The 12,703-nt window shown below is 38.2% G+C and overlaps 1 protein-coding gene across 1 annotated transcript in view; it reads right to left on the bottom strand.

Moving 5' to 3' along the window:
- The window catches only part of LOC138214832 (CUB and sushi domain-containing protein 3-like), a 337,499-nt gene that overhangs the window by 61,833 nt on the left and 262,963 nt on the right, over positions 1–12,703 (bottom strand). Inside the window, 9 exon segments of the mRNA XM_069176654.1 lie at positions 813–1,000; positions 1,601–1,739; positions 1,997–2,188; positions 2,700–2,902; positions 3,889–4,015; positions 6,278–6,469; positions 9,164–9,320; positions 9,790–9,858; positions 10,104–10,204. Of these exon segments, the coding sequence (XP_069032755.1) occupies positions 813–1,000; positions 1,601–1,739; positions 1,997–2,188; positions 2,700–2,902; positions 3,889–4,015; positions 6,278–6,469; positions 9,164–9,320; positions 9,790–9,858; positions 10,104–10,204 (1,368 nt within the window).

The following is a 12,703-nucleotide window of genomic DNA, read 5'->3' on the forward strand; positions in this document are numbered from 1 at the left end:
GAAAAGACGACAGGCACACATTTATAATAAGGCAAATTAATAATAACTAAGTCCCTTGCAATAATCAAATGAGGCAGGCATTGCGTTGGCCTTTCTAACAGTCTGTCTGACTTAGCTCTCTTTGCCAAGATGGGACAAGAACGATAACTTCGTCCCTCAGCTTTTGTATGCTACATGGACCTTGTAAATTACAGCTTTGGCCACCCTCCCAAAAGATTACTGCGCACGCACATCAACTTAAGACTTAATTCCTGAGTACACATGAAGCCAGTGTTGATTCTTTTGTGCAAGTGAATCAAACTCACACCTCCTGACAGACTATTTCAACAGACACTAATTCAACAGGGACGTTATGGTGAAAGCAATCATCTTTTTATCTTAAAATCAGCATGATGCACGCTGACATCAGTGTGGGACACTTTGCTGCATATGTGCATTGTGTGCAGTCTACTTACTTAAGTGTGAAAATTAAATATTTCGAAACATACATCGTGTCATCATGAGAGACGTGAAATATTCTGTCATGCTTACAGTGAAAACCTTCAAGAGTTTTTTTTTCCTAAGTTACCTTCTTTATTGAAAACGGATAAGACAGAAAAAGCCCCTGATGCAATTATTTCAAGCAGAGTGTATTAAAATTATTTTTCAAACATTGACCCTCCCAGTTGGAAGGTGTTTCTGCTTTTAGTTTTTATATCTTTTCATCATAAAAAGACCTTTTGAGCCAATTTACTTTTTAAAAAGTATCTTCGGAATTAATCAATCAGTATTCACATCCTAGTGAAGGTAGTAGTATTGACAGAATATTTTACCTTTGTATTCCAGGTGAAAGCCAGTGTACGAAACAGACCCATCACTGCGGAATGCCAAATGCATGGTATTTGAACTGCTCTCTATCCGCTCTGGGAGTTTGCTGTCCTGGAAGCTGCCAATGAGAGGACTGTTGCTATCTGGACCGTCGTAGATGTACAGGAAGTCATAGTTTGGCTCAATGTTGAAGCTACAGACAGACGAAGAAAAACACAGATGGGAAGAGAAGAAAAAAAGTGTGAACATGAAATTCAAGGATAACGTGTCGACCAAGAACGTGATGGTATGCAGGAGGTTTTGTTTGTTTATTTAACATAGAAACCATGTGCAGTACGTTTCTGAAAGTAATGAGAGCTGAATATATTTTCCAAGCATTTTTAGCACTAAAAGTTTTAAATTCCTACTTCTAGAAAAATAACATCGTACTTCTACAAAATCTCATACAGTAAAAAACATGAGCACAGTTACAAGCCCTTTATTATCACACATAGATACAAATGTATGTCACTTTCTTTTGTAAGTGGCTAAAGGAGTCCAAAAATAGCAAAAATGAACTGAAGTTTTTGGTGAATTCATTAATAAACTAATTTTCTACAAGCAAAACGAGTCTTTTGGCCTGTTAGTTTGAAACTTTTCATGTCTTTAACTTAGCCACTTTATTTAGGACAAGGCTTCCACTGTCATTTCATTGTACAGCAACATGAGTTTAGTAAAGAAACTCTTGGATAAATAAGGTTTGAAAAATCGCAGTTGAGTTGGACTGGATAGTAGAAGCTCTCTTGCAGATTACCCGATGAAGGCCAGAGACAGGACATAGTCAGAGTTGACAGCAATGAGCCAATCACAGTCCTTGGAGTGAGGGTAGGGATGTGGGTAGTTAGGAGAGAGTATGAATCCACTGGAGCCGGTGAGGTTTCCTCCACAGGGAGCTAAAATATGAACACAAGCAAAGGTGTACATCCATTTTAAAAAGTCCCAAAATGCCTACTTATTTTATTTTTTAATATTCTCCTTGATTCAACAGCAATCCTTTGGAGACATGTGGAATAGAATAAACATCTTTTTTACACAGCTCTAGTACAGTATGTGTCCTTGGGTTAGATACTGAACCCTGGATAACTCGTGCTGCATATGCAGTACATCTATTGTGCTTCCCTATAGAATATATGGAGGCTGGACTTTTCACCTATGCAGACAGGCGGGCTGGGCTGCCAGTAGTATCTGTTATCCACTTGTATACAGGTTATTTTGTCGTCCCCCTGGAGCTCATATCCTGGGTCACACTGAAAGGACACTGAATCCCCCGGCTCACGGCCATCTCCACTACGGCTGCCGTTCATCGGTACACCCGGGTCCCTGCAGGCAGTAGCTACTGAGCCTGGACAGATAGGGGAAGGGGACGAAATGGGGAATAGAGGAGAAAGAGGAGAGAAATTACATAAAAACTGTGTCACACCAGAAATCTATGGCTTATTAGGCTAATGCTTTAACCCAGTGCACAACCCTGTCTAAAAACAGCACTAATTTAAATATGTATTAACTATAATCTGTTATGAAATATCTGCAAAGATAATTTCTGGCTGATTAAGTGAGGTTTTTTAAGGAAAATAATTATGCAAATTTTGATTCTCTCACAATTATGTGAAAAATTGAAATTCATGTTTTTAGTCACTTGTAAATCCACTTGAAAAATATAATATTTTCTGAATTAATCATAATTTGGCGGCCCACTCAGTCTAGTCGTTAATGCATATAGACACACATACAAGACAAACTGTTCAAAACATTAACTGAATATCAAAAGAGATAGACTGAACAACAGTAAATGATACTTTTAGATCACAACTCTTGTTATTCTTTTAATGTTTATATTTGTAGGCATCACTTACTGGAGAACTGAATAGCAAATCCTGACTTGCTGATGTAAAAGTCGGTCTCAAACTGGACGGTGACCGTGTTCAGTGTCGAGTGGATTCCCTCGGGGAGCAGAGACCCACTCAGCTCTGCCAAGGACATTTCATTCTCCGGGGGTCCATCCCAAACCTTCAGCATGTCATGGCTTGCCTCCGTGTCAAAGGCCAAGAACTGAAGACTGTAATTTGAGATAAAAAAAAAAAAAAAAGATTGTCACCAGTATGAACATTAGTATTTCATTGAATTAGAAAATATTTAATCAAAGTCTGCTTCAGTCTTTTGGAACTTCACACATTTTTTTTATGAATCGACTGCAAAGAACCTTTTTTAAATTGATGTTATTCATCATTTGTATGAAATAATTGTATATAATTATTATCAAAAAAAGTTGTCGCTGGGCTAACTTGCGACCATGACCTGACCCCAGATAAGCATTCAAAATTGATGGATTTATGGATGGACAATACTTTTATATTTTTATCATCATACCCAGGTACATAAAAAACAGTTACAGAACATAAATTGCCAATCCATACTCTAACTCAAATTTGAATTATAATTCTTATTTTACTGAAGAAAAAAAAAATATCCTCATGATGTACAAAAGTCTTAACGTGGGCACTAAAATGAATGACACTGACATTTTGACTTTAAAGTCCTCCAATGCAGTTAAGAAAACGTTTTCTTTTGTTGATGCACTTAAAGCTGCACTGTATTGAATGATGTATGTGCAGAGCTTAAAAGTAAAAGGCTGTTTTCACATTCATCGGCTAAAAAGAAAAGTTTCTCAGTGAAAACTCGGTTTTAAGGGGCCGACGTACGACCATGACCGGTGACATCACAAATAGTTGAGAAGCTGATCTTTGTCCACTATTAAATTTACAAATGTCATGTGGAAACATGGATCCAGAATGGACTTTACAGTAAAGTATGATACATTTTCAGTCCAGCAGATCAACTTTAGAAATTAAACACATTTGCGTATTCATGAGAATATTTAATGAGGGAGAAGGATTAGACGTCTGAGAAGTTTGATGAGATAATTGAACCCTTTCTTTTTGTATCAGACACACATCCTTGTTCCAAGTGATTATTTTTGCACATCTCAATTCCTGTCCAGAGGGGATCTTTAATAATGGGAGGGCTTCAGGAGGTTTACTGTACCTTACAATATTTCCTGAGTCCACCTCAATGGTCCAGGTGCAGCGCAGGTTATTGTCGTAGGGAAAAGGGTATCCAGGGGAGAGAATCCGTCCTGAAGATTCACCCTTAAAGCGACCACCGCACTCCGCTACAGGCATCGAACGCAGAGAAGAGACAATAAAGGTCTAATATGAACATACTCTACATTTGATAAGCACAATTGTGATGGTACTAACCCAACACTGCAGCCCAACCAAATGGCCAATAGATGTCTGTGTCTGCGTGCATTTTAGTGTGAACTTAAAGTATGACAAGTCCACCATTTATCTGTCTGTGGCGATTGTTTATCAAGGCAATCGGCTCCACTTGGTGCACCTCAGTGAGCCACTGCGCAGTGATTAAACGATCAACACGGAGATGAATGGATTAAGAAAGAAGCGAACTCTCATCCTCTGCACCTTACCATCTTTCTCACCCACAGAAGATAAAGAGGAGAGCCGAAAAGAGGAGGGGAGGAAGAGGAGACAAAGTGCTGATTCTGCATTCCTCCCTAAAGAAATCACCACACATTATATAACAGAAAATAATTCCCCGTTCTCTCTTTGTCTCTCTCGGTTATATATTTTCACAATCTCCATCCCCTCTCTGCTTTTCCTCCCTCTCCATGTTCCTCCTCCCTCAGGCTCCCCTCCCTTCATCACTGGAATACATTATCTTGGGTAACAGGAGCAATATTAGGAGTTGGAACGTAGAGAAGATGGAGAGAGAACAGGAAAAAGAGAAAGAAAAAGGAGAGAACCGAGGGGGTAAAGAAGGAAACACCACGAGTAATAATAATAAGAAATATAATATTAAGACTAGAGGTTAGATGAGGTCACAGTGTGTCACTGCAAAAATATAAAGTCAGAGAATTTCAGCCAGTGGTTTTATGAGTATTTCATTATTGATATTGAGAAGGAAAGAGACTTATTAAGCTGAATCCAAAATCAGAAAGTTCAGAAGCAGCAATGAAGGAAGAAAAGTCCTTAAAACAGTGGGCTGGCTGTGATGCTTATGGCTGCCATGAGGGGCAGCAGCTGCAGAAGCCATTTTGTTTGACCCTTTGTAATACAAAGTTTGTATAGATTAGCATTTGTTTGGGTTTAAGTTGAAGATCATCATCATTCAACCAAATACTTACTGGGACAGTCTAACCAAATAAAATCCAAATAATAAAAATCAAAGTATTTTAGGTATCACATACCGATGTGAGGATGTGTGTGTGTGTGTGTGTGTGTGTGTGTGTGTGTGTGTGTGTGTGTGTGTGTGTGTGTGTGTGTGTGTGTGTGTGTGTGTGTGAGTGAGTGAGTGAGATCTGGAGGCCTGAAACTGCACCGCTACTGAAAGACTGTTATTGATTTGGTGACATTGATATTCGGACTGTGGTGTCATAATTTCCCATCAGTTTGAAGCTTTGGAAAATGAATTAAAAAGGCAATGATGTTATAATTTAATATTTAGAGAGGTGTCAATACTCAAAAGGGAGTTGCCTTTGGGCATGTTTTAATGTTTCCCTAAAAGAGAGATTGCTTTGATTTAGTATTCTGTAGCAAAAACCAGATCGATTAAAATTTGTTTCATGGAGCAATTCTTACAAACAGGTTTGTCACTTAGCACTTCATAGAATAAGAGTGTGATAAACAGAGGTTCAAAACAAGCCGAAAACAAATATAATAGATAGAGGTTGGATTTATGTGTGTTTGTATGAGTGCGGGGGAAACATGAGGGCAATCTCTAGAAACAGAAAGGAAATTGCCCCACTGTGGGAGAGGAAATGCATCAGCTGGGCAGAGGGAGTCCAGGTGGTGTAATCCTGAATAAATAGGCTCTTCATTGAGACTCTAAAACTACCGCAGTGTGTGATGTCCTGAGAAGATGAAGAAAGTGACTCCACAGAAAATTGGCCCCCCCATCTGTTTTCTTTCCAGATTACTGCATGAATTTTGCATAACGCATCACGTCACTTTGCGCTGTATAATGGAGCCAGATGTACAACAGCAATGCTGTTTGCTATTTAAAAGGTGTGTGCGCACCAGCTGAGTTGTGGATAAATAAACATTCAAGCTTGACAACAGTACTTTCTAACTTTCTGATTATGTTGATGTTTGTTCATTGGATACATTGTGCGCTTATTTATTTTTTGTGCAAATGTGAGAGATAGAAAGGTTAAGAACACACCACACAGAACAAAATGCAGCAATACTATTGAAAGTCAAGGCATCTATGAACCCTGTTTGCCCCCCCCCCTCTCAAGCGTATTAAAGAGCATTATTCAACGTTCAAAACACAATGTGTAAGCACATGCTTTTGTGTGTCTTTTCAATACACCTCTTTTTTCAGTGAAAATGGCTTCACATAGAGAGGGACGTACCTATACAGGAAGGCAGAGGGTTATCCCAGGCCCTCCTTTCACCCGTCATACACTTCAGCGTGGATGCTCCGTGTAGAGTGTATCCGGGCTCACATCTGTATGTGATGCTGCTCCCAGAGAAATGACCTTGGTCGTTGACCTTGAAGCCAAACTGAGGCACCCCTGGGTCCTCACAGTGAGACAACTCAAAGCCTAGAGAGATAGAGAGAAAAAAAGACAATGATCTTTACAGTGTGTACTTTTTAAAATAGTCATGAGGTGAGATCTGAGACTCACAAGTGAAAAGTGAATTAGTTTTATTTTTATGCAAAGCAATATTCCCTTAATATCTGGCCCACTTAGGTATTCTGTTTACGAGGTTCTTCATATCACAGATCATGTTAAGTTCTCATCCCGATTTAATAAAAAAAACTGAAAAAGATACATGAGACATACCTTTATTAGGAGTGATACTGGAGCATGTACACACCTTATCCAATTTTAGGTTGTTTTTTTCAGTCTGTCTTAGCTCAGTTTCCATGGTAATATTTGAAATATTCAGTTTGTGCACAATTTTGGAGCATGGGATATGAATGGAAATATAAATAGCTTATCCTTATAAGACCATAACCAGGATTTGATCAACGGCATTACCTGGAAGACGAGGTGCGGCGGGATTTGAGTTATCTCCTGGCAGACTGCAGTAGGTGCATGTCTAAATCCTTAAAAATGGCCATTTGGAAAGCAGCAGTTTTACCACTGAGCAACGTAAACACATCTGTCATCATCCTAACATCTAGTGTGATGTTGCCCATCCGAAATTACTCCCTGTTTGTTAGACATGTATAATAAAACAAACCACCATGAATTATTCACTGAAGCACATCTCAAGAGTTCTTATTGTATTACAGCCTCCACATCAAATATAACTACAAACACAGTGAGGCATTGTACCACAAACACAAAAACGCAGCTGCAGTCTTCTTTGAGCCCATGTCTTTTGTTTTATATGCCAAAATAGCTTCTACCGACAAACGTATGAGGAAGGTGCAGAGGTGTAAGTAAGTAATTCGCCACTCGCCTCACGCAGCACAGAGACAATACAACTTCAAAGCGCTCCGCAAATCATGCTGTGCTATCATCCTGCATGACTCCATTTAAACAATTAGATTTTCTAATTCCAACCATGCATCTAAGAGGGCAGTGACAAAGGTGGGCGTGCTTTGGTGAACATCAGAACACACCTTTACCACCCCATCCCACGATGAAATCAGAGCTCTCCGAGAGCTTTGTTAATCAAACGTGACAAGTTTCTTGTGATCATCTCAGTGGTGGAATTCACAGTCGGTTCTGTGATGGTTTCACAAATGAGAACCATTTAGAGCTAAATTGATTCAGTAAGTATGTTACATTTGTCAGGAATTAGGAGACACGTCACATGGCATTAAACTGCTGAACTGATGTGACTCAGATACTAATGAGATTTTACTCTTTGTCCATTCCAGCTCTGTTTACCTGCTCATAGCTAAAAGTTTTAAATAATACACTTGCAGCAGGCCTTTTTGTCTTCAGGATGTGACAGTTCATCATAATGGAACTCAGTGGAGGTGAAATAAACATGGGAAATAACGACTTGCACGCAATCAAGTTATAGAATAAATGTAATGTAAACACTGCTAGTACAATATGTATCTAAATAACAGTTGCTATTCAAAATTTTGGTGATCATAAAGGGGTTACATCTGAATATATTATTTTCTGTACAAAGCTTAAATGTAGAATCTAATATTCATTCTGTTGCTTTGCATCTTTCCTGCGTGCAGGAATGCCTTCAGTCTATGTCTAGACAGGCTCCATTCACTTGGCAGCAAATGCTCAAATTTTGAGCCTTGTTTGGTTCTCTTGTTTGAATTTTCACCGCCTCTCGTTGGCATTAAATCCATGTGCCCTGCTCCAACCAACCATGCCAGGCCCGTCGACCATGTTGTTGGATAAGACAGAGGTTTTTAAAAAAGATTCATCCAAGAACCAGTGTCAAAACCCTGTGAACAGTACGCAGCCCTGTTGACAGTTCTGTCATCACTCAGCATGAAGTCGACCTGAATGTCGACTTGGTTTGAGGTTCTGAGAAAAAAAATTATTTACTGCAGTCATTTGTGATCTACATACTTGTGATTTGTTTTGGTGATTTTGCTTTACAATCAAAATATTCCAATCTTAATTTAAGTTATATTAAAAAAAAAACTGTTAGCTAAAGTCTGACAGTAATTAGTGTTGAGTAAGCAGTCTTGTTTAAATTTATTTTTTAGGGATTTTCAGTTTTATCGACCAGTTTAAAACATGAATTATCAAAAAGTAATCAGATATAATAATTCACATTACTATTAAACTATTAAAATAGTTACATTACTTATTACATTTTTAATAGGGTAACTAGTTATTTGTAACCTATTACAGTTCAAAAGTAACCTTCCCAACACTGTAAATAAAACATTGTGATTTGAGCAATGACATAAATTTAACAGCATGTGTTAACATTTAATTTTACATTTCTGTCATTGTACAAAGTGTGATAGTGATCTACATGTTTTCTGTATTCCACTGAAAGATTCAAGATTTCAACATGAAAATCCACAGTTTATGTATCCTTTTTTATTTTTTAGTCACCTACACCTACTCAAGGTTGATAAAAACGTACAGTATGTTGCTGTTGGGAAAATTACAAATGTATTGGCAATCCAATACATTTTTTATTTACCGTGATAAACCTATGTTTTGTATACAGCACATTCTTAATGGGAGCTGAACTTTGAATTATGTAACATTTTGTTACTATAGATTCAACAACATTAGAGCATGTGAAAGTAAAACGTTTAAACTGTTTCGATGAGTTAACCATAAACTTACTTGAGTACACCAGCTTGAATCCTTCCCCTGTATTTTCCGCATCGCTGTAAAATTCCAGCCAGAGATGATTTGAAGTGGAAATCAGCGTCAGGCCCAACATGGAAGACCCAGTGAATGCTCCAAGAACGTGGGCTGTGTTGTCTTTACCGTCGTGAATCTGTAATAACAGCACAATGCACTCGTCATGCGACACACATAAGGACCAAACAGGAACAGATTTTTTTTTTGAATGATGACTGAGCAGTGTTAGACACAGATATCGGGCAAGAAGAATGACATGGGACTCCACAAATATGTGTGGTGAGCCTTGTTTTTCTATCTATTTGTGGGGTCAAAAAAACGAGAGCCTTCTCAGGTTGTGGGGTTCGACTACTTTATGAAGACCAAAATGGGGTTAAAGGTTAAGGTTTTAGTGTTAAGGGTTAGTTAGGTTTAAGTTAGGATTAATTGTGATGGTTAAGGTTAGGGTAAGGGGCTTGGGAAGGCATTATGGCAATGATAGTCCCCCACATAATCCCCACAAAGACATAAAATACAAGGATACGTGTGTGTGTGTGTGTGTGTGTGTGTGTGTGTGTGTGTGTGTGTGTGTGTGTGAGAGAGAGAGAGAGAGTGTGTGTGCTTACCTTGAGTATATCGCCCTGGGCGAGATGAAAGGTTCTAGCAGAGATGTTGATGCCTTTCCCAGCTTGCACCTGGAGTCAACGTGAAATCCAAATTAGCTTTCCTGACCAGCATAGCGGAAAACATGCACTCACACAAGTTTGAAGATGGCTGGCAAACTCCACAAACTTTCATAGTGATTCTTAACATTTGCCCCAACATGGAGTTTCGAGAGTCTCTATTAACCTCTCTTAAATAATGTCAAGGCTCAACGAGCCATTATTTCATTCAATAAAAACACTTTTTCTGCATATTAAAAGATGTTAACATTTAGTACCTGAATGCTGTAGATGCACTCGTGGTTGTTGTCGTAGTTCATTGGGTAGTTCGGGGAGAGCAGTATCCCTTCATTATTTATAACTGAAGAGCCACACTCCGCTGAAAAGAGAAAGCAGAGCATTAAAAAAAAAAGACCCGGTTTAATATTATAATATTATATATAGGAGTATTATAATGATGTGGTGCCACTATGGGCAGAATGTTTTGTTATGTCACAAAATGTCACTGTGTTTGAAACTTTTATTTGATAAACCAAATCCGGCCTCCTCTGACTTTTTGAAGTTGTTCGGTTATAGTCAAAGTTTTTGCCAACATTGTACGAGCAGTTATCCTCAAAGTGATAAGTGATAAGATATTTTTATCCAACATAAGACAAATCTTTTTATCCACTAAATGGATGGGTACTTCTAACGAGTGCTTGCGTGTTTGTGTGCGTGAGAAGAAACTGCCTTCTGTTTAGGAGAATGAGCAGGTTGTAAAATTCTGAAACTAATTCACCTAAAGACACCGGCTCTCTGCACTTCTCATATGTGCCCTTTATCAACAGTATCCAAGTACCTATCCTCTTCTTTTCACTTCCTCTCCCTTCTCTCCTTTCCCCACTCTCTCTGTGTCTGTACTGTTGTAATCGTCATATTACAGCTGTCATATCGTCAATAAATCACCCTGCTATAGTTTCCATTTAGAAAATTACCTCTCCACCCTCTCCCTCTTTCCTCTTTAACTACTGCACTCTTGCACTTTCTCTCTCTCTCTCTACCACTCTATGAATAGTGCCTCCTTTACCCTCCTCTACTTCAATCAACCTTCCTCTTCCGCTTCCCCCGAGTTTTCTTTTCTCCTCTCTCTATTGCTCTTTTTTTTTTGTTTTTTTTCCAGTTCCTCTTTTCTCTCGTTTCCCTGTCTCCTTTCCATTAGCAAAAGAGCTAGAGATAATGTCCAGAAATAAGAAAAGAGTAGACAAAAAACAAGCCAAAGGCATGTTTGATACTGTAAAAAAAAAAAAAGCCTCTGCAAATCCTTTCTGGACAGTAACAATATGTTTGGAATTAAAAACAGCCCACAGAAGCAATAATTTAAATACATGTCTTAATTAATTGAAATCACACAAAAAACACTCTCTCTTTGTGTTTTTCTACAGTTAGGCAGCAGAAATACAACTAAACAATCCAAAGTTTACATGTAGTTCAAATTTAAGAGCACATATTACAGTAGCTATTTTATTATCTCTTTTCCTCTCCTCTTCACCTCCTCCTCAGTGCTGTGTACAACATCGTGTAGCAATGCAACTAAATGCACTGGAACTAAATATAGCAAACTGCACCACACAACAGAACACCGACACACAACACCACTCCCACCTCTTTGCATTATCAGTTTTGTCACATTGATCACAATGAACCAAAGATGTGCACACTGGCACCAGAAACATCATGCAAAGCTGAAAATAAAACTGGAATAAAAAATGCTCTCACATATAATCTGAAATTGAAAAGGTATACACTGCTTTTATTTTTTTTTACTAGAACTGGAGCTGGCTTTCTGCACCTGTTTTCCCCATATCATGTACCTGTAAAACGATGCATCCCAAATGCTTGAGCTTCAGGACAAACAATTTTCCTTGGTAAGTCACCACCTACAGTCTTTTAAAATTTTTAAGCCATTCAGATACATTTCACGGAAAAACTGAATTAATGCACAATGTCTACATTGTGCATTAATTCACTACTTTAGGCTACTGCTAAAAACATGAAATGAATGAAAAGTCCAACAAAAATGCAACTACAGTAGAAAACACGATTAAATAAAAGGCACACACATTTTGAAACATAGGCTTTCAAACAAGTTTAAACTGGCGATGGTCATCAAGTTTTAAGAATCAACATTGAACTGTATGAAGTATGAGATAAAAAGGCATACTTATCTTGAATTAAATAAAAAAGCTAATTTGACGAATCCAAAACCTTGTAAAAAGAAATGCTCGAAAGAGAGCTAACTACTGATGAGACGTTAATTCTGGTTCTTACTGTCAGAGCAGCGCTGGAGCATACGAATAATGCACCACATAATGGGAAAAGTTTGTCCTTCAAAGTTTTTTTCCCTGAACCATTTTTTTTTTCTCACACAAACACAGGCGACCCACTCAAAATGGCCATGCGGCCATTTTTGCCAATATGTTTACAAGCATCTTGCTCTGTTGCCACAAAGTTGATCATTTGTGTGTTTTCAGAGTGTATCTTTGTTCACTACAAGTTACAGTTACAGATGTTTTCTGTAAGAGAAAACACTGTTAATATGTGTGTATGTGTGATAGCTCATAATTGAAAACCCTACTGAAAGAGCCATGATTTTACTCATTATTCCTCAAAGCCAATGTCTTTATTTGCAACTACGCAATAGTTAAATATTTGATACAATTCAGGATAAATGCACATTTTCCATTCAAGGTGAGACATTTTCAACTCAAATCTTTGCTGCAATTTGAAAGTTGCCGAGAGCATACGATTCAATGAGTAATCCCCGTAGACTGCCTGAATTTCATGTTACACAAGATCTGTTGCATGTACGACAGTGTAGTAGGTGGGATACTGCTACAGT

This window comes from Embiotoca jacksoni, unplaced genomic scaffold (genome assembly GCF_022577435.1).
Source record: "Embiotoca jacksoni isolate LCO1_2020_lvr unplaced genomic scaffold, fEmbJac1.0.p SCAF_7, whole genome shotgun sequence".
In the NCBI taxonomy this organism is placed as follows: Eukaryota; Metazoa; Chordata; class Actinopteri; family Embiotocidae; genus Embiotoca; species Embiotoca jacksoni.